The sequence below is a fragment of the Lactuca serriola genome, chromosome 3 (assembly GCF_051521515.1).
Source record: "Lactuca serriola cultivar US96UC23 chromosome 3, Lser_US96UC23_V15, whole genome shotgun sequence".
In the NCBI taxonomy this organism is placed as follows: domain Eukaryota; kingdom Viridiplantae; phylum Streptophyta; class Magnoliopsida; order Asterales; family Asteraceae; genus Lactuca; species Lactuca serriola.
The window spans coordinates 72,164,166-72,181,357 of NC_136410.1; the positions used below are offsets into that span (position 1 = coordinate 72,164,166).

General features: G+C 32.4%; 5 protein-coding genes across 8 annotated transcripts; 1 reads left to right on the forward strand and 4 right to left on the reverse strand.

The window, feature by feature from the left end:
- On the reverse strand, positions 1–1,767 carry LOC145092591 (uncharacterized). Of its 2 annotated transcripts, none has more exons than XM_079030538.1 (6): positions 1,432–1,767; positions 1,057–1,152; positions 736–957; positions 544–640; positions 389–451; positions 1–247 (listed from the first exon to the last, which is right to left on the reverse strand). In XM_079030538.1, the coding sequence occupies exons 1-6, from the start codon at positions 1,729–1,731 to the stop codon at positions 54–56; spliced, it is 972 nt and encodes a 323-aa protein (XP_078886664.1). In that variant the 5' UTR covers positions 1,732–1,767; the 3' UTR covers positions 1–53. The 2 variants fall into 2 exon arrangements, with proteins under 2 accessions (XP_078886664.1, XP_078886665.1); XM_079030539.1 differs by having other exon boundaries at positions 328–451.
- Positions 1,768–3,243: 1,476 nt separating this feature from the next.
- On the reverse strand, positions 3,244–5,472 carry LOC145092592 (uncharacterized). 3 transcript variants are annotated; one of them, XM_079030541.1, is made up of 7 exons: positions 5,358–5,472; positions 4,345–4,514; positions 4,095–4,157; positions 3,966–4,013; positions 3,824–3,874; positions 3,648–3,711; positions 3,244–3,527 (listed from the first exon to the last, which is right to left on the reverse strand). In XM_079030541.1, exons 2-7 carry the CDS (start codon positions 4,489–4,491, stop codon positions 3,421–3,423), a joined length of 480 nt encoding a protein of 159 aa, XP_078886667.1. In that variant the 5' UTR covers positions 4,492–4,514; positions 5,358–5,472; the 3' UTR covers positions 3,244–3,420. The 3 variants fall into 3 exon arrangements, with proteins under 3 accessions (XP_078886667.1, XP_078886668.1, XP_078886666.1); XM_079030542.1 differs by having other exon boundaries at positions 3,244–3,524; positions 4,345–4,517; XM_079030540.1 differs by having other exon boundaries at positions 4,345–4,517.
- A 1,406-nt stretch (positions 5,473–6,878) lies between these two features.
- LOC145092594 (casparian strip membrane protein 1-like) lies at positions 6,879–8,043 on the forward strand. Its single transcript, XM_079030545.1, has 3 exons — positions 6,879–7,171; positions 7,457–7,580; positions 7,678–8,043. Exons 1-3 carry the CDS (start codon positions 6,948–6,950, stop codon positions 7,906–7,908), a joined length of 579 nt encoding a protein of 192 aa, XP_078886671.1. The 5' UTR covers positions 6,879–6,947; the 3' UTR covers positions 7,909–8,043.
- Positions 8,044–8,312: 269 nt separating this feature from the next.
- Positions 8,313–9,985, reverse strand: LOC145092593 (Arabinanase/levansucrase/invertase). Its single transcript, XM_079030544.1, has one exon. The coding sequence runs from the start codon at positions 9,967–9,969 to the stop codon at positions 8,422–8,424; it is 1,548 nt and encodes a 515-aa protein (XP_078886670.1). The 5' UTR covers positions 9,970–9,985; the 3' UTR covers positions 8,313–8,421.
- A 733-nt stretch (positions 9,986–10,718) lies between these two features.
- Positions 10,719–13,565, reverse strand: LOC145092595 (uncharacterized). Its single transcript, XM_079030546.1, has 5 exons — positions 13,479–13,565; positions 11,693–11,800; positions 11,491–11,613; positions 11,299–11,401; positions 10,719–11,163 (listed from the first exon to the last, which is right to left on the reverse strand). The coding sequence occupies exons 2-5, from the start codon at positions 11,785–11,787 to the stop codon at positions 10,915–10,917; spliced, it is 570 nt and encodes a 189-aa protein (XP_078886672.1). The 5' UTR covers positions 11,788–11,800; positions 13,479–13,565; the 3' UTR covers positions 10,719–10,914.
- Between the last annotated feature and the right edge of the window lie 3,627 nt (positions 13,566–17,192).

A 17,192-nucleotide genomic window follows, 5' to 3' on the forward strand; every position in this document is an offset into this window, starting at 1 on the left:
TTTAACCAATAGAACATAGATAAATGGTACATATGTGCATACATATTACTTAATTACTTGCAAGCAATTCCATATGCATGAGGGTTTATTAATGATGCAGAAGAAAGAAAAGCTGTTTTCATGTCAACATTTGAGAAGCCAGCTTTAGAAATAGTCTCTCCTGTTTCTCTAGTAAGATGACATCCATCTGCAACCACCTGCTGCAATGGATCTAAAAAACTCTGCATAACTTTCAGAAGCGAACCATCTGCTCAAAAAAAATGAAACCAAAAATATAGCATCTGAATAGACCATCTGAATGAAGCCAAATGACCATTTTACCCTTACATTTCAACAATATGTTGGTGTCTAACTACATTAAGTCCTAACATTTTATTCAGTGGAGTACCTTTGGCAGCTACATGCTCCACAAATATGTAAAGCCCACCTGGTTTAAGAACCCTTTTGATCTCTGCACAAAATAAAAAAAATATGACCCTTTACTTTTCTTTAAAATCAGATTTTGATTAAAGAAAAACAACTCATAATCAATGGATCAAATACCCTGAAGGGTCTTGTTAACATCTTTAACAGAGCATAGCACCAAAGTGCCCACCACTGCATCCATGGAAGCATCACTTACAGGTAATGCTTCTGCAACCTGCATAAACTTGTGGGTGTTATATAACAAGTTTTTATAAATGTTAAATCGATCTAGTTAAACTTGGTGTATCATTAAGAAAGTGAAGATCATACGGCATGAATAAACTTGAAATTCTTTTGAGGTAAACCAGAAGCTTCTGCTGCAGCTTGAGCGTACTTTTCCATCTTTTTATTCGGATCTACACCGATTACATTTGCATCAGAAGTCGCACTAGCATAGTATTTGAGATTAGGACCCGTTCCTATGCCTATTTCCAGTATATTTGCAGGCTTCCCTGTTAGATTTGCAAAAAGTTGCGACTTATAACCTGCAATCTTGTCAAATAATATGTCGTTTACACAAAAGGAGTAAAAGGGAAGGGGGTTTTCTATAAGATTTTTGGTTTACGATACAAAATTTAGTTGAATACGAACCTCAGTCTCGTAAGATTTCATTGTTGTATCCATGGCTGTAGCGTAAAATTCCTCGTACCAATCTGGTCTTGGAGGGTGAACCCTGTTCAGCACAGCCTTCATAGAACATTGAATCCCTTTAAATTGATGTTTTTTAAGTGAAAATTGAACCAGTAATTAGTATATCTTCGATGTTGGTTATAATTGCAAAACAATCAACAAAAACCCTCAAATTCCCAAACAATTGACAGTATATTAGTAGCAAAATCAACTTCAAAAATTAATATGAACATTCTGAATTTTTGCAAACATGTTCGATGACCCACTTGAAACTCGTTAAATAAAACAATTGCTTGGTCGACGTTTCGGGCGAACATTAAAATCAAAGTTAGGTACCATGGGATCATCAGAAAGCGAATCGAAGCCATTGGAATAGCGAATTGGGATGAGAGCTGTGGAGATTGTTGCTAAAAATGCCCTTCTCCCACATAAGCAAATCTTGTTCCTGCTGCTGCTGCTACTGCTACATGATGATGTCGATGGCGAATTCGTAATGTTTTGGATCGATTTGGGGGTAGAATTACGGCGCGAAAGATTCAAATTCAATTTGATGTTGAGATGATGGAAGGGCGTGGACGTGTGTGAAGTTTGGATGAGAGGAGAAGAAAGGAACGAAGAAGAGATTCCAAGAAACATGGCTCAACCTTATTCTTGAATCTTGCTACTACTGGATTTAAATAACATAATGTAAATTTGATAAATAACAAAATAATTTTTTCGACTTTAAAACATTATATTATTTTATGTTTAAAGTTTTTTTTTTTGAATCTTAAATTGTATTAAAATGAAACAAAAAGTGACATTTGATAGCTTGAAGTTTAGAAAACATATATTTTGAAAACCTAAAAAAAATGTACCGAATTTTATTGGTGCAACTAGAATTGTAGATTAGAGATGAAATAGTATCTACATTTCGAATGTTAGATGTAATATTTTTCAATTGAATTTCATTATTTTTTTAAGTTGATATGTAAAACAAATCACTTTCTTATTTTTTATATACTATAATCAATAAGAAATTAAATATCCTTCTACGTTTCTTTATATTTATCCATTTATCCGTATAAAATAATGACGATTATTTTAAAATATTATTATTTTTACCAAAATGTTACACTTGTCACCTTTTGATATGAGTAGGATGAAAAAGTAGAAAAATATTTAATTTCTCATAATTTATCATTAAACTGACGTTTGTTGCCCAGTAATATCATTTTGATCAATTATTGCATGTCGGTCTAAATGGTTTACCCGTTCAAAAAACATCATTAAACTCATATTGATTGTTTAAGAAATATTATTAAACCAACCAATATATATCTACACAATTTACTATTAAAGTAACTTTTGTATATATTTAATCATTTTCACACATCATTAATTTTTTGGCCATCTTTTCCGACCAACACAACTCAAAAAAAATAAATAAATAAATAAATAACACTAGTTTTACATACCTTACTTCTATTGTCACTCAATCATTTCACTACTCTTATCTCTCTCCTGCTAACTTTTGTTAAAACCACGAATACCCACCTTCGATCAAGGATTTTATATTAGTTTCTTGGCAGAGGTGGTGGTAAATGGTGGAAATGGGTGATTGTGGTGGCAAATGGTGGATAGAAGGTGGTGTTTGTTGGTGGAGATGGATGGTGTGGATGGTGTTGCCATTTTGCAACATCTCCCAAACACATTTCTTTTACTTTCATACCATCCTTAACAATCCTATCCTTATCTTAATTTTTTGACACAACAAACATTTAATAAGCTGCTCCTTCTAGATTGTACAAAACAAGCTCATCATACTTTATTTTCCTCCATAACGTTTTTGTACATGGCTATATATAATTATCTAAGTATCAGTTTACCATCTAAAATCTTTTTCAATTGTACAAAATAGGTGAATTCTTTATGAACCAAAATCAAATCTTCTAAACAATTTATTAAGATGATAAACTTATAGCACCTAAAAGGGTGAAAACCCTGTGACAAACAACAATCAAATGATCCCAAGGATATGACCACATGATCATTAGATGATGAACAAGTATCGTGTGTAAATGAGTGAGAATCAATCCAAGGACCCACTTGAACCAAAAATTGATCCATTTTGTTGCACAACATCAAAAAGATAACACTGATACAACATCAATAGAGGAAATAATACAAGTAAACATAAGTTTATTTTTCCCATCACACAACAGAGGATATAATATCACGAGACATGTATGTGTTTCTTGGTTATGAAACAATAGCTGCAAAATTCATGCAAATGTTATTAATACCAGTGATGGTTTTTGTTCCTTCAAAACTTCAAAAAAAAAATCAGATCATATGGTTTTGATCTTCAGAATGAGATTTGTCATCCATACTTAATTCCAATTCTTGCCCTTGATCCTCTGAAGCAGTTAGATTTAAGCTACCATCATCTACTGTGACCAGAAGAGAGAGAAAGGTTTTATAGACTTTATAAAGACAAAAATGTCCCTCTCAATTAACACTCATTACAATTATCAAATATTTAATAATGACAAATTTTTTGTAAAACACACCTTCTCCTTCATCTGCAGGAGCGTAGGATGATCGTCTTGAACGAACTTGCTGATGTGGCGTAGGCTGACAGAAAACATCAAGTCAAACAGAAGTGAGTCATAACATAATGCAAAATTATATATATATATATATATATATATATATATATATATATATATATATATATATATAATACCTGCAATTTTGGGCGTAGTGCCTCTAAAGGTCCTTTGCTCTTTTGTGACCCCTGTTGTAAAAAAGACAAGAATAACATGAAGCATCAAAACTTTATTAAAATAGATCAAGAGTTTAAAAAAAAAAAAAATCATTTTAAGTACCTTTCCTAGTGCCCAATCTGCAGAATCAAAGAAAGCACGATCATGATCCTGTATGATTGGGGAACAAATTAGTTGTTAGTATTCTTCTTCCATAATTAGAGAAAAAAAAAAGAATGGAAATTGAATTACCTTTGAGATTAAAGGGGTTTTTCTTGGTAGTAATCCACCATATTTTTTCTTGATTACAGCTTCCTGCAAACAATGAGCTTTGTGAAATTTCAATTTTAAAGATTATATAAAGATAAGAGTAAAGAGTATTCAACCACAATTTTAAAGATCAAATAAGCACATGATTTAAGACTTTTAACTAAATCCCTTGTAATAGTGATAAAGGGCAAATAAGTAAATTAGGATAATATCTACAAAAGAAAGGAAGTACCTCTTGGGCTGGTGTGGGCATGGGATTGTCCTCTGCTTTTTCTAAATCCTTTGGGATTTCTTGTGAAGATGAGTCATTGTTTACTTCAACTTTTTGATCATTATCCACAAGATTAAGGTCTTTGGAACCCACATTTGTCTCGGACATTTTGCACGTATTTACAGAAAAACCTGCTAATAACACAAGAGTGGGATAATTTTCATAATGATACAGTTTTTCAAACTTTTCATGGAAAAACATTTAGTCTCATATATCGATAATAGGCTTAATTGTCATCTTATAAAACTAAGTTTACTGTTTTCTATCTCACTCAATAACCTTCTTTATTTTATCATACTCTAAAATGAACGAAAGCATTCATGTTATCTTTTCTCAAAAAAAAAAAAAAGCAATAAACAACATCTTGGGTCCAAAATTGTGGTTTTTGTAACAAAAATCACATAATTTAACGCATAGGAATTGGGATGCATTTCATGAACATCAAGAAAAATGGAGAACCCAAACTGAATTTGCATACCCTATTGATCATATCAATCTATGAGCCTTAGGTTTTAGTTATAGAACAGCAAAATTGAATGCTTAATCAATTACTTTAAGTTAAAACTTCAGTCATATCCCATAAATGGCAAGATTTACGCAAATTTTGAGTAGCGTATGTTCATATAATCAAATTCCCACACAGTAAAAGCGTATAAAAATCCCAAATCTTAAACATTTTTAGTGAAATTCAACTGGTCTAAATTCAATAGGTGATCTTCTCACCTCAAGTTTGTAATATGTAAGGAAGAACACACGCGCAAAATGGAACCAACGTGTATCATTAGCAAAGTTTTACAGAACATAAATCCATCGATTCTATAAGAAACATGCATTACAGAATCGCAAGTAATACAACTCAAGAGCTAATATTAATCAAACATGAAAAGGTATTTTAATTAATAACTAATACTGAGTTCAGAAATCTTAAAAAGTATGGTAGATTTGAAGATGAAGAAGAAGAGTAGAAATTGTACCTGATGCGATAATCAGCAAGGAAGTTGCGAAGGGAAATCAAGATTTGTGTTGGGAAGAAAAGGGAGAGAATCCGGCAGAGTGTTCTGCGTAATTCAGAGGCTGTTGCGTTCCATTTACAAGGACCAGAATTTTTTTTATAATTTTTAATTTTTAATTAACATTAATTACTTAAAAAATATAGAAGTTTAGTTAATTATTAATTATAAAAAATGCATTTAATTAGTTATCTTATTTTGATTTAAATATAAGACTTACTAGTTTATAACCTGTGGAGACCACGGGTATAAAATTAATTAATTTTTTATAATAAAATTTTAAAATTATTAATTAATTATTTTAAATAAATTATTAATTACGAGATATTTTTATTAGTTATGTAAAATTATAATCGTTGATTTAAATAAATATATAAAAATAATTTTTAATATATATTAGACATTTTTTATTTGTGAATTAATGAAAACAATAATATAAAATTTAAAATTGAAAATGAAGAATACTTACATTGACAAATAACATCACATTAATTAGGAGGTCTAATAAATTTAAAAGGGAGAACTAATAGATTGACAAGTAACATCATATTAATTAAGATGTCTAATATAGTAACACATGACAAAATGACTACTCTTTTATTAATATAAGGATGTTTCAAAACCATCATTACGTTCATCTCCTAAATTTTTTAAAACATCTTGTGTTTGTATAATTTTCTATATTTACTGATAGCACACATACTAATTTAGAAATTGCAAGCATTTTATTCGCATAATTTATAAATGTTTTTTGAGCATATATATTAATATATATTATATAGTTACAATTTGACTACTTGCCAACAAAAGTTAGAATCAAAGAATCATCATTCTGCTCCAATAGGAGGATTTTGTGGGACACACCTAATTCCTAAAGTCTTAAAGCAATGTCATCTAAATTTAACAGCGTTCTAAAAAAAATCTTAATATAACAAATTTCAACGGGACAAAACATCAATTATATTTCATCTTTAAATAAGGCACTTTCTTTAAAATGAATTAAATATTATATTTCATTCAATCTAAGATTAAAGTTAATTTATCAAACTAGGCAGAAATTATTTTCTTTTTTAGTATAATATGCGGTAGAAAGATTTTGATTAGGGTTCTTGGGAGGGGTTGGGAGGGGTTATAGACCCATTGCGTATCTACGTATAAATAAACATAAATGTGTGTATATGTATTTACGTATAAATAAACATAAAATCATTAAAGAAGCATATCCTTGTTTTAAATCTATATAAGCATTTCTTTAATCAACACCTGAAAACAGAAAAAGCATAATGTTATTTATGGATCCCAAACAACAACTACCAAAAATAGACCATATAATGGAGTTGGATGTTGACAAATGACAATTTCTTTAATATTTGAGTGGGTAAGAGTCCAAGACCTTTTTTAAAGTTCTTAAGAAATAAAAATATACAACCAAAACCTTACATACAATACTAACTCAACTATCTTGATTTGTATAAATCCCCTAATTTCTTGAACAATTTCAAATACAAACTCTTAGAGTCATCTTATCTTCTAATTGAAAATTCATAATACAAGATGATGAAAGCCGAGCAACTCGAAGTAGGAGGAGCTACATCTAAGGTCTCAACCCGAGTTGGGTCAAACAAAGGGATTTCTGCAATGGACCTCGTTCTACGCATTGTTGGTGTCGTGGGTACGTTAGCTAGTTCCATTGCCATGGGAACCACAGAACAAACTTTACCTTTTTTCACACGTTTTGTTCGTTTCAATGCTCAATATGATGATTTTCCGTCTTTCAGGTAAGTTTGTCTCCATCCAACACAAATATCAAATACACTTTGCATTTTGCATGAACAAATTTTGAGACACGACAAATGTCTTGCAAACCCATACATAATTCTCAATATAATCGAATTTTAAGACCCCCACGAACATTTGTATGTCACATGGGTGATTTTTTTATAACAAAAAATAACGAGTTTAAGTATCTTTAGTGACATATATCGGATAAATGATAAAGTTGGTTACCATTCATATCATTAGGGTTTCTAAAACCGTTATTGATTTGGTATTTTACAAAATAGGTTGTTTGTGATTGTGAATGCAATAGTATGTGCCTATTTTGTCCTCACAATTCCGTTGTCCATCGTTCACGTCATGAGGAGTGCGGCTAGAGGCAGTAGAATTCTTTTGGTAATTCTTGACACGGTAAGAAATTCTATAAATAACCCGGGTTTTGAAGGTCATAAATGTAGATGTATTTTTTTTCTTGATATTAAAGTTGCAAAATAACATGGTTTTGAAGGTGATGTTGGCTCTTTTAACGGCCGGAGCATCTACGGCAACATCAATTGTGTATTTGGCTCATAATGGTAACAGCTCTGCAAACTGGCTGCCAGTCTGCCAACAGTTTAACAACTTCTGTCAACGGGCATCAGGATCACTAATTGGATCGTTTGGCGGGATAGTTGTGTTTATACTATTAATCTTGCTTGCCGCCATAGCATTATCGCGACAAAGGAAGCACTCGCTTTGATTTGAGTTTAAAAACGATTGTGATTTTTTATATGTTTTTCCTTGATTAATTTGTGTATGAAATATTAAGAATCCAGATTTTTATGTTCGATTATGATACATTGAAACACGATTGATACAAATGTTTTTTAAATGATTTGAGAAGAATACGAATTCCTTGAACTTTGCATTCGGTTTTCTTTGTTATCACTTGAAGTTGCGTTAGTGATTGCATTATCTACCAATAATTTCTTTAAAACGCATCCACATTCATTACACATAACATGACAAAAGATCTTGTATTGTGTTTGGCATGAACAGGACTTAAAAAAATTGAAACACGATGAGACACATAATCAATCTTGATCTCTCATCTAAGACAAAAGACATGAATGTCCTTGTCTAGTCCATGTAACAAACACAACATAAAGAGCACGTATGGAAGTATATAACCATTAACCATATAATTACAAATAAATAATTATGTATCGTGGATTTACATACCAAAGCTAATAGAACCGAATAAGGGTAAATTCTATAGATGAAAACCAGTCCATCTTCGAAAATTCTTGACATCTTTGCCATCGGAAACCGCCATTCCGATTCCGGTGTGCCCGATTCTCCCTATTCCTTTATAGTACAATCTCCATTCATCTTCTTCGCCTTCCATATGAACAAGATAAGGCGACCCAACACCTCCATCATCCCAACACCCTTCGGCATGCTCCAAAATGGGCTCACCACCAACTCTCCTCCAATCTTTTAGCCCATCAGAAGACCTAGCCAACCCAATCGACCTCTTCCCATCAACACCCACCCCTTCATACACCATCAAATAACCCCCATCTTTCTTGTTCTTCACAACACAAGGATTCATGACCCCACACTCGTCAAAATTACCAACTTGCCCTCCCCCCATGATCTTCCCGAGCTTCACCCACCTCATCCCATCGCGTGATCTTGCCATTCCGATTCCAAAATGGCCCTTTTCGGAATCGAACGAGTGGTAATACATCCTAAGATCACCACTGGAATGGAAAACAACTCGTGGGGATGCGATAAACATGGAATCCCATTCCCCTTCGGATCCTAAATCGAATAAAGCTCCACTATGGTGTTCCCCTTCAATCCTTGCCCAATGTCTACCATCTTGACTCATTGCTAAACCAGGTAATGACCTGCAAATCTTCCCAAATGTTTTGCCACCATTTTCAGGGTTTTCTAAGCTGAAGTCGAGAGGATTGTCTAGGAATTCAATCTTTTCGTTACTAAAACCAGTATAATAGAGCCAATAGACAGCATTGCTTGCTCGAATCTTGGAGCTAGACATGACCATGGATTCACCTGGCATAACACCGTTTGTATCAAAAGCCCACCAATCAGTACTCGATTTCAAGACTAAACCCACATCGCTACCAGATTGAACAGCTCCTTTGCCTCTTTCCCAGTGGATCCCATTACTTGAAACCGCTAACCCGATTGAAGGCGTATCCAAATTCCCTCCGGATCTTCCATGATACCACATGTACCACCTCTCTTCCTCATCGCTCAGGAACCGCTTTACTACAGGAGAACCAATTTGAAAGCTATCCCAAGAACTCTCTAAACCCAAATCGAGAACCAAGCCTCTGGAAACCAAAGTGTTTGAAGGGGATTTTTCTTGATTTGAGTTGGGTTTTTGTGAGTTTTGGATATTGAGATTTGAATCGGATGAAATAATTGAATCTTGATCCTCTATTATGTTGTCTTTGTCATCTGAAATTGTTGGTTTTGTGGAACAGTGGGTTAGAAATACTGGATTTTGATGGGGATTTCTAGGGTTTGATGAGAGAATGATTTGGGGACTGAGGAAAGATGAACAAGCAGGGTAAAGATCGGATAGATTTGATCTTTTGAAAGATGTGTTGATTTGGTTTCTTGATCTTGGAGTGGTGGGAAATAGGAGGCTGTTAATGGTGGTGGTTGTGGCTGTGAGTTCCATGGGGAGATGAGTGTTTGTGAGAAAATATGAAAAGATCATATTGAAAGAAGAGTTGGCAGACTGTTTACCAATAAAATGATGACACGTGCATGGTTTTTGCATTCTGTTTTCTTGTCCTTCTATTTTGTTTTATCCAAGGGTTTGATATTTATAGACTGAGAACAAAAGACATGAGAATAAGAGAGCAAACAGATAAATCTTAAATGAAAATATAAAGTAAGCTAAAGCAAATCTCAGCAAGATTTTATAATTTGATAACAAGTTATTTGAAATTTTGTTACGATTTCCTTTCTTTTGACTTTTGAGTAATAGAAAGCATTGTATGTGTCTTTTGATATTTTAGTTTTACTTGTGGCTATTGTGTGTCTAATATAGCAAAAAAGAGAAGATCAAAAACACAAATAAGGAGTGAAAAGTGAAAATCATCTTAAGGTTTTGAAATATCTTTTAGTATCAAAACATCACCTAAATGCAACATGGTTGAGAGCATCAAATGAGTCACATAATGAACTTGATATCAATATGAATGATACCACATAATCAACAAGTATAGTGTAAAAGCAAAAGGAATTAGGTCATACGCATATGGATGGATACCAATGCCATAGAAGAAGCAAAGGTATCATTCACTTTCTTATTTGGTTTAGGGCACCATCACCTTAAAGAAAAAAGGAATTACAGCCCTCTAGATTTCATTACCAAAAGTATCAAACAATTTATAGCTAAGAAAAACGATTCCAGAATAAAGCATTCTACATAACATGGAAATAAGAAAGTGAATAAAGTGACTGACTGTCTATATAAAATCTTTGTATGTATTCTTTTCTAGATTTGAATAAAAACCATCGCAATGAAACTAAATGACCATTTGACTCTTACATTCCAACAAACAAATTGAGGGCATATAAGTCATTCTATCCAGATCAAGTCAAAAAGAAAGAGCTCCTAAGTCCTTTGGAACAACATGAACCAATTATAGTGTTTTATTACACCTCAATTATGCATAAAACAAGTTTATTTTTTTTTTTTAAAAGCATGGAGTAATTATTAATAGGTGCCAGCTGGCCTGCCTCTATCCAGCATGTCAGCCGCCTGCTGTTCCTTAAGCTTGTCAACAATCTCCAAGATTCTTGGATTGAAAAAACGGTCATGAACATATTTCTTTTCCTCAGCTTGTATCTCCTTCACAGCACTTGGATATGGATTCGGGGGCAATTTTGTCCCTCTAATTTTTGCAATTTCTTTCAATCGTTTATACGCCTTCTTTTTCGCCTTCTTTTGTAGCTTATACTCCGTCTATAAAAAAAATAATAAACATCTTGTACATATTAATCAGGGGTTGCTAAAGCTACTAACAGAGTTGGTTTATCTATTATTGCTATATTTGTTTGAATTGAAACAATTGAATTAAAATTTTAGATAATTACTTACATCAGCTACATCTATAGCATCCTCTTCAGTTACACCTTCCTCCTTTAACTCAAGCACCCGACAACCAAATATACGAGATGGGGTCGGGTCAAAATCACGGATCCTTTTTTCCATAACATCAAAACTTGATTAATTCTCATGAAGATAAAAAAAACGAATAAATAAATGCAAGAAATATGAAGAAATAAGTACTTGATGGGATCTTCATGCAATGATTCAGGATGCTTCTTATAGAACTTATTCACATAAACATCTTCAGGGAGGCAGATCCGTTCCACTTTCTTTTCAGCACGTGGAAACACTGCAGGGGGAGACCTACAAAATTCATTTTACAAAATCAGAAATATTTAATTCAAATAATTTAAAGATTTGAAGAATTCAATAGGATACATACTTTTCCATAGCCTTGAGCCAAACAGGCTTCACTTTGGCCAAACCATTTACTAGCTTTCTTGTTTTTGTAAGCAAGTCACCTTTTGTAAATGACATTGCTTTTTTACTTCTGCATCAACAGCTTTAAAATGTTAACTTTGGATAAATTCCCAAATTAAGTTTGATTGTTTCAGTGTTGAAAAGAATCCCAAATCAAAATGATTTCAAGCAAAAAACATGATTCACCAAAACAAGTTTAACGGAAATCTATAGTTAAACTTCATCTGAACTGTTTTTTTAACTTGTGGAAGTAATCCTTAACTTGTTCCATGAAAGGGTGTCATGGGTTATGAGAGATTGGATGGAAATATAAAGAGTTTTTGGAAGTACTTCATAAGAAAGGGGAAATGCAGCTATAAGAAAAATGCAACAGCATCTTGATTGAAAATGCAACAAAATGAACTAATTTTGACAATTCATTTAGGGGGCGTTTGGGATTTTGCTTATTTAACTCAATAAGCACTTTTATCATATATGTGAAATGACCAAAAAGGATATGCTTACATATTTAGGCCTATTTAATATTTTATTTTTAATAAATTATAATGATCTTTTTGACAAAAATTCACATAAGATAACCAATAAAAATAACATATTATGTTACCTATTTTGGTGAAAGTAGTGAAGTTCATTACAATCATATCCACAGTGGCATTGAATCAAACAAAACATAATGCAGTTTTTACTTTTAGAAACACACTTGTTTTTCTTGAATGTAGTTAATTGTTTCATTAAAACGAAAAAGTTTGAAGCATTGCATCATATCCACTGTTTTCTTGAATTTAAAGTTCATTAAAACCACATCCACAGTCGAAATGCATCAACAAATACCATAATGTAGTTTTTCTTTTAGAGCCACAGTGGTATTCCATAAGATATTTCATCCAATCATGATCTGCAGGTATTAACCTCTTATTAACCAAAAAACTAGCCAGAGTTCATGCCATTACACAGGAAAACATGATCAAATCCACAACCAAAAAGAAGAACCAAGTCACACTAAAAAATAAACCCAAATCACCCCTGAAGCAATTACCCCACAATCTTCATAAAAAAAACGTATACTTGTAACCCGTCAAATAGCAACTCGTGTGCATATTTTGAATCAGATTATACAAAATCAAACAATGAAGGTGATAAAAAGCGGTATAGAGTCATATCACAAATTCCATCAAGATGTTATCAGACAGGGACAGGGATCTCATCATTAAAAACTAAGTCACTTTAACATTTGATTAAAAATTTTGAAGAAAAAGAAGTCAAATTGAGAACAGCATTCCAGTAAACGAATTCCCCCATTTCGAACCTAATTCCGTTCAAGTTTTTCTCAAATTAAGCTATTAAATTCTTGTCGAAACAAACTAGGGCAAGGAAAAAATGAATCAAACCTTCTGTAGGTTTGAGCCAATGAGCAATCGCAAGTGATGAAGATGGTGGTGAATACCGAGGGAGAAGCAGCGGACTGGTTACGAAAAGAGGAACAGAGGAGGAGAAAGCAGCGTCGATGGTCGATGGCGAAAAAGCAATGTCGACGGAAAGAGCTGATGGTCAATGGTGGTTAAGATCAATGGAGAAGAAGAAGAAAAAGAGAATTAGAGGGAAGAATAGAGAAAATGGCGGTCGGTGAAGATGAGAACGAGAGGGTATTAGGTTATGAAAATCATTTTATCTCAAGAAGCTGTAAGTTGTTTTAAAACGCAAATCAAAACAATTATTTAAAATAGAACTTCATCACAATATCATATTACCTGCGGCGGAACTCCGGCGAGTTGATTTGGCGACGTTCCTAGACTTCTCTTCCTTCCTCTTGAGACGACTGTGAATGTTCATTGCCACAATGGGTGGTGGTTATCAGAGTGAGTTACAAGTATAGTCCCTAGACTAAATTAACCTGCATTTTTGGCCCCTTTGCTTTCAGTTTTGGGTTAATGTCATCAAACTTTAACGAGGATTTATGTTTGTTCCGTCTATTTTTCATTTTAATTACTAAACCAATAAAACTAATATTTTAAACGTTTTCTATTATATAATTTTATAAAATATATAAATTGAACCTTTTTTTATTGTTTTACCACTAAAATCAATAAAAGTAACATTTTTAAGAGTTTCTTTGAATGTATAACCTTCTTATATGGATATATAAATGAGGAGAATGAGTGTTAGTTTATTTGATATATCTCTATATATATTAAAAGATAAATCTTATTAGGTTATCTTCAACTATGAGACTCATTGATTGCATTTTATTTTTAGATTTTGCATATTTTTATCATTTTGCTGACATCATCATTTTGTTCAAACCTTTTTATTTTTTGTCCACCAATTTTATAAAACATATCTTAGGTTTAAAATTAGGAAACCTAATAAAAACAATTAAAACTCACCAAAAATAAAAGGTTTAAAATTAGGAAACCTAATAAAGATAATTAAAACTCACCAAAAATAAAATGTATAAGACGGAAGCGTCCTAATTCAGTCATGTTCTTTCTCATCAGCACTCCTCCAAACTTTTCTTCTCATCAACACACACGAAAGTATCGTAATCCTCCAACCCGAGTTGTCCGAGTTGTTGAAGCTTCTTTCCTTCCTGCCAATCTCATAATACTGTGTTTATGTTTCAAATTTGATGAACAAAATCCTAATTTTGCTCTTTCTTTCAAGATTCTTCCTTCCATGTCGGGATTTTCATATCAATAAATCATCATCATTACTAGTAAGCTTTTTGGACCATCCCATGATTGTCTTTGTGTTTCCTTCATCTGAAAATTTTGTCTTAACCAAGAGATGTGTCCTATGATCTCAGACGGAATCGGAGATTCAATTGTATGGGCGTGTATGAGGCGGTTTGATTCGATTATTGGTCAAAACCGAACCATGACCATTACAATTGGTTAATGTATTTTGATAACCATTGGGTAGCGGTTAATATTGGTTTTGGTTAATGGTTTTAGTTGGTTAATGGTTATGGTTTATGGTTTATATCGGATAACTAAAATGGTCCAAGATGATATAAAAATAAAAATATTTCTATAAAAAATTAAAAACACAGTCTATCGTTATAAAAAGTGAATAATTGTGTATATATAATTATATTGATAGAATAATACTTATTCTATCTAACTCTAAATAATTATTAGGGGTGTATGTACATAGTGCTAAGGTAGGCCCTAGGACCCACCTTATTTTGCAACTTATATTATAAATTATACCTAGAAAAAAAATTAGAAACTACCATATAAAATTTAAAGGACCTACATCCATCCCAGAACTCATAAGTTTGTGACATTTGTCTATTTCCAAGTTTATACAATTAGTTGAGATTTGAAATTTTTTGATTGATAATAAAACGTATGTTAGTTCTAAAGTTCTAAATTGATATTCTCATTATTTAGCCTTCAGAACCGATGCCTCAACTTATCCATCACAAGTGAAAGTAATTACAAAACAATATATTACTTAATTACTTATCCTATGAATTTGATTATGCATTATAAGTAATAAATATAAGTATATTAAATCATTATTGTAACATCCCGATTCCCATGTATGAGAATTTTATTTAAAAATTCATTTTTTTTCATTGGAATGTCGAGTTGATGGCCTCAACTTGACCTGTTGAAGAAGTAAAACTCGACGAGTTGGAGAAAGGAAACTCGACGAGTTGGTGGCTGAATATGAAACCCTAATTTTTAGGGTGGTGCACCCTATTTAAAGGCCTTAAGTCTCATTTTTGGCCTCCCTAATCGCCTCCTCTGTCCAGAAACCCTATCCTCGTGTTTTCTCTTCTATTTTTGAGTGTGTGTGAGCTTAAAGAGTGTTTCCTTGGTTTTCTCTTGAAGAAGCTTGGAGTTTGTGGTGCATAGTTTGAAGGTTGAAGCTTTAGATCCAGAATCTTCTTAAGTTTAGCTACTCTTTTGAGGTAAAAAGTCAAAATCTTGCTCATCTTTTGCTTAGATCTCTTCCTTGGAAGTTTATTGTCATTTTTTACTCCTTTTGGGTTTGTTCTTGGTTTGAGCATGTCATGAAGTTATAACTACAGATCTGAACATTTTTGTCAAATTAGGTGTCTAAGTCCATAACTATAATTGGTATGTACTTGAATTGATAGTAGCAATGTTCTTTTGGGTTGCCTTCAAACCTCGCAATTGAATATGATAACTGTTGGATGGAGAAGAATGATTTATTAATTTATTACCTGGTTAATAAATTAATTTGAAATAAAGATAAATGATATATTAATGTATTATGTATATAATATATTAATTAGAAATCATATTGTTTAATTAATATTTAATCATAAATTAATTTGGAATTAATTTTAGGATTAAAGGAATCAATTGAAACTGTAGGGACTAAAGGTGACAATGTTCAAAAGTTGAGCATTCTAAAACCTCCCTTAGAGGTGAGGAACGAAATCTAGAGTGTCCTATGGTTTCCTTGGGCTCTAAGGGTGCCTTGGAAGCCTTATGGAGGAAGCTAAGGGATTAGGGTTATCTAAGATACACCTGTCTTATCCTAAACCTTCCTTAACACCTATATAAACCCCTATACGGTTGAATTTCATCCCATGCACTCCAAGAAAGGTTAAGGGCCGAAATTCTACTCTACTTCTCTCTCTCTCCATAGTAATCCTTGGTTTCTAGGTTTGTTTATGGGTCATTAGAGGTGCGACGCTTGTGGCGCTTGCTACCAAATTTCAAGATCTTCAAGGATTTGATTGTTATTACAATATAACAATAAAGGTATGTATCCTAGCCCTAATTATATGTTAATTTCGAAAATTACATGTGCCTCCTAGGGTTTCTAGTTTTTGTGTTCAATGCTTGTATGTCTAATAGTGAAAACATAGATCCTCAAATTAGGGTTGCATGCACACATATGATTGTTTGCTATGTATAAAACCTATCAGTGCTATCAGAGCTTTTGGTTGTTGTTTTCAATTAGATTTGATACAAAAGTATGAATTTGACAAATTAGGGTTTATGACTAATAAACTGTAGGGCTTGAATTTTCGAAATTAGGGTTCTAAACCCTAGTTTTTGAATTTTGTTAGGGTTTCTTGAACCTTTCTCCTTTGGCCCCATATTTTCGATTTAGGGTTGGTAAACCCTAGGGTTTTTGAAAATACCTTCCTCCCTAAGATTAGATTTCAAAATTTTAGGGATTAGGATAATGTTATATTTGGTAATTATCTTATTAATTGTTAAATGGATAATTAAAGATTTTGAAATATCTCTTCCCAAATTTTCGAAATCTAGGGGATAAAGGGATTAGGTTAAAATAATTGTTTAATTTAATGGATAATCCTTCAAGATTTAATAATTTAAATTAATTGTTTAATTTTGGATAGTTACTAAATCAAAGTTTAATATTTAAGATTTTAAAATTAAAAGGTATTAATTTTCGAAAATTTTAAATTTGATTAAAACCATAGAAATTTGAAATGTTTAAAATACACTCTT

Coding starts and splice junctions, on each gene's coding strand:
- LOC145092591 (XM_079030538.1), bottom strand. CDS start 1,731: ATGTTTCTTGGAATCTCTTCTTCGTTCCTTTCTTCTCCTCTCATCCAA. Junction 958..1,056: donor TGAAATCTTACGAGACTGAG/GTTCGTATTCAA, acceptor TTATTTGACAAG/ATTGCAGGTTATAAGTCGCA. Junction 452..543: donor TGTTAACAAGACCCTTCAGG/GTATTTGATCCA, acceptor TATTTTGTGCAG/AGATCAAAAGGGTTCTTAAA.
- LOC145092592 (XM_079030541.1), bottom strand. CDS start 4,491: ATGTCCGAGACAAATGTGGGTTCCAAAGACCTTAATCTTGTGGATAAT. Junction 4,158..4,344: donor TGCCCACACCAGCCCAAGAG/GTACTTCCTTTC, acceptor CATTGTTTGCAG/GAAGCTGTAATCAAGAAAAA. Junction 3,528..3,647: donor TCCTGCAGATGAAGGAGAAG/GTGTGTTTTACA, acceptor TTCTGGTCACAG/TAGATGATGGTAGCTTAAAT.
- LOC145092594 (XM_079030545.1), top strand. CDS start 6,948: ATGATGAAAGCCGAGCAACTCGAAGTAGGAGGAGCTACATCTAAGGTC. Junction 7,172..7,456: donor GATGATTTTCCGTCTTTCAG/GTAAGTTTGTCT, acceptor TTTACAAAATAG/GTTGTTTGTGATTGTGAATG. Junction 7,581..7,677: donor TTTTGGTAATTCTTGACACG/GTAAGAAATTCT, acceptor ATGGTTTTGAAG/GTGATGTTGGCTCTTTTAAC.
- LOC145092593 (XM_079030544.1), bottom strand. CDS start 9,969: ATGCAAAAACCATGCACGTGTCATCATTTTATTGGTAAACAGTCTGCC.
- LOC145092595 (XM_079030546.1), bottom strand. CDS start 11,787: ATGTCATTTACAAAAGGTGACTTGCTTACAAAAACAAGAAAGCTAGTA. Junction 11,614..11,692: donor TGGCTCAAGGCTATGGAAAA/GTATGTATCCTA, acceptor TGAATTTTGTAG/GTCTCCCCCTGCAGTGTTTC. Junction 11,402..11,490: donor TTGCATGAAGATCCCATCAA/GTACTTATTTCT, acceptor TATGGAAAAAAG/GATCCGTGATTTTGACCCGA.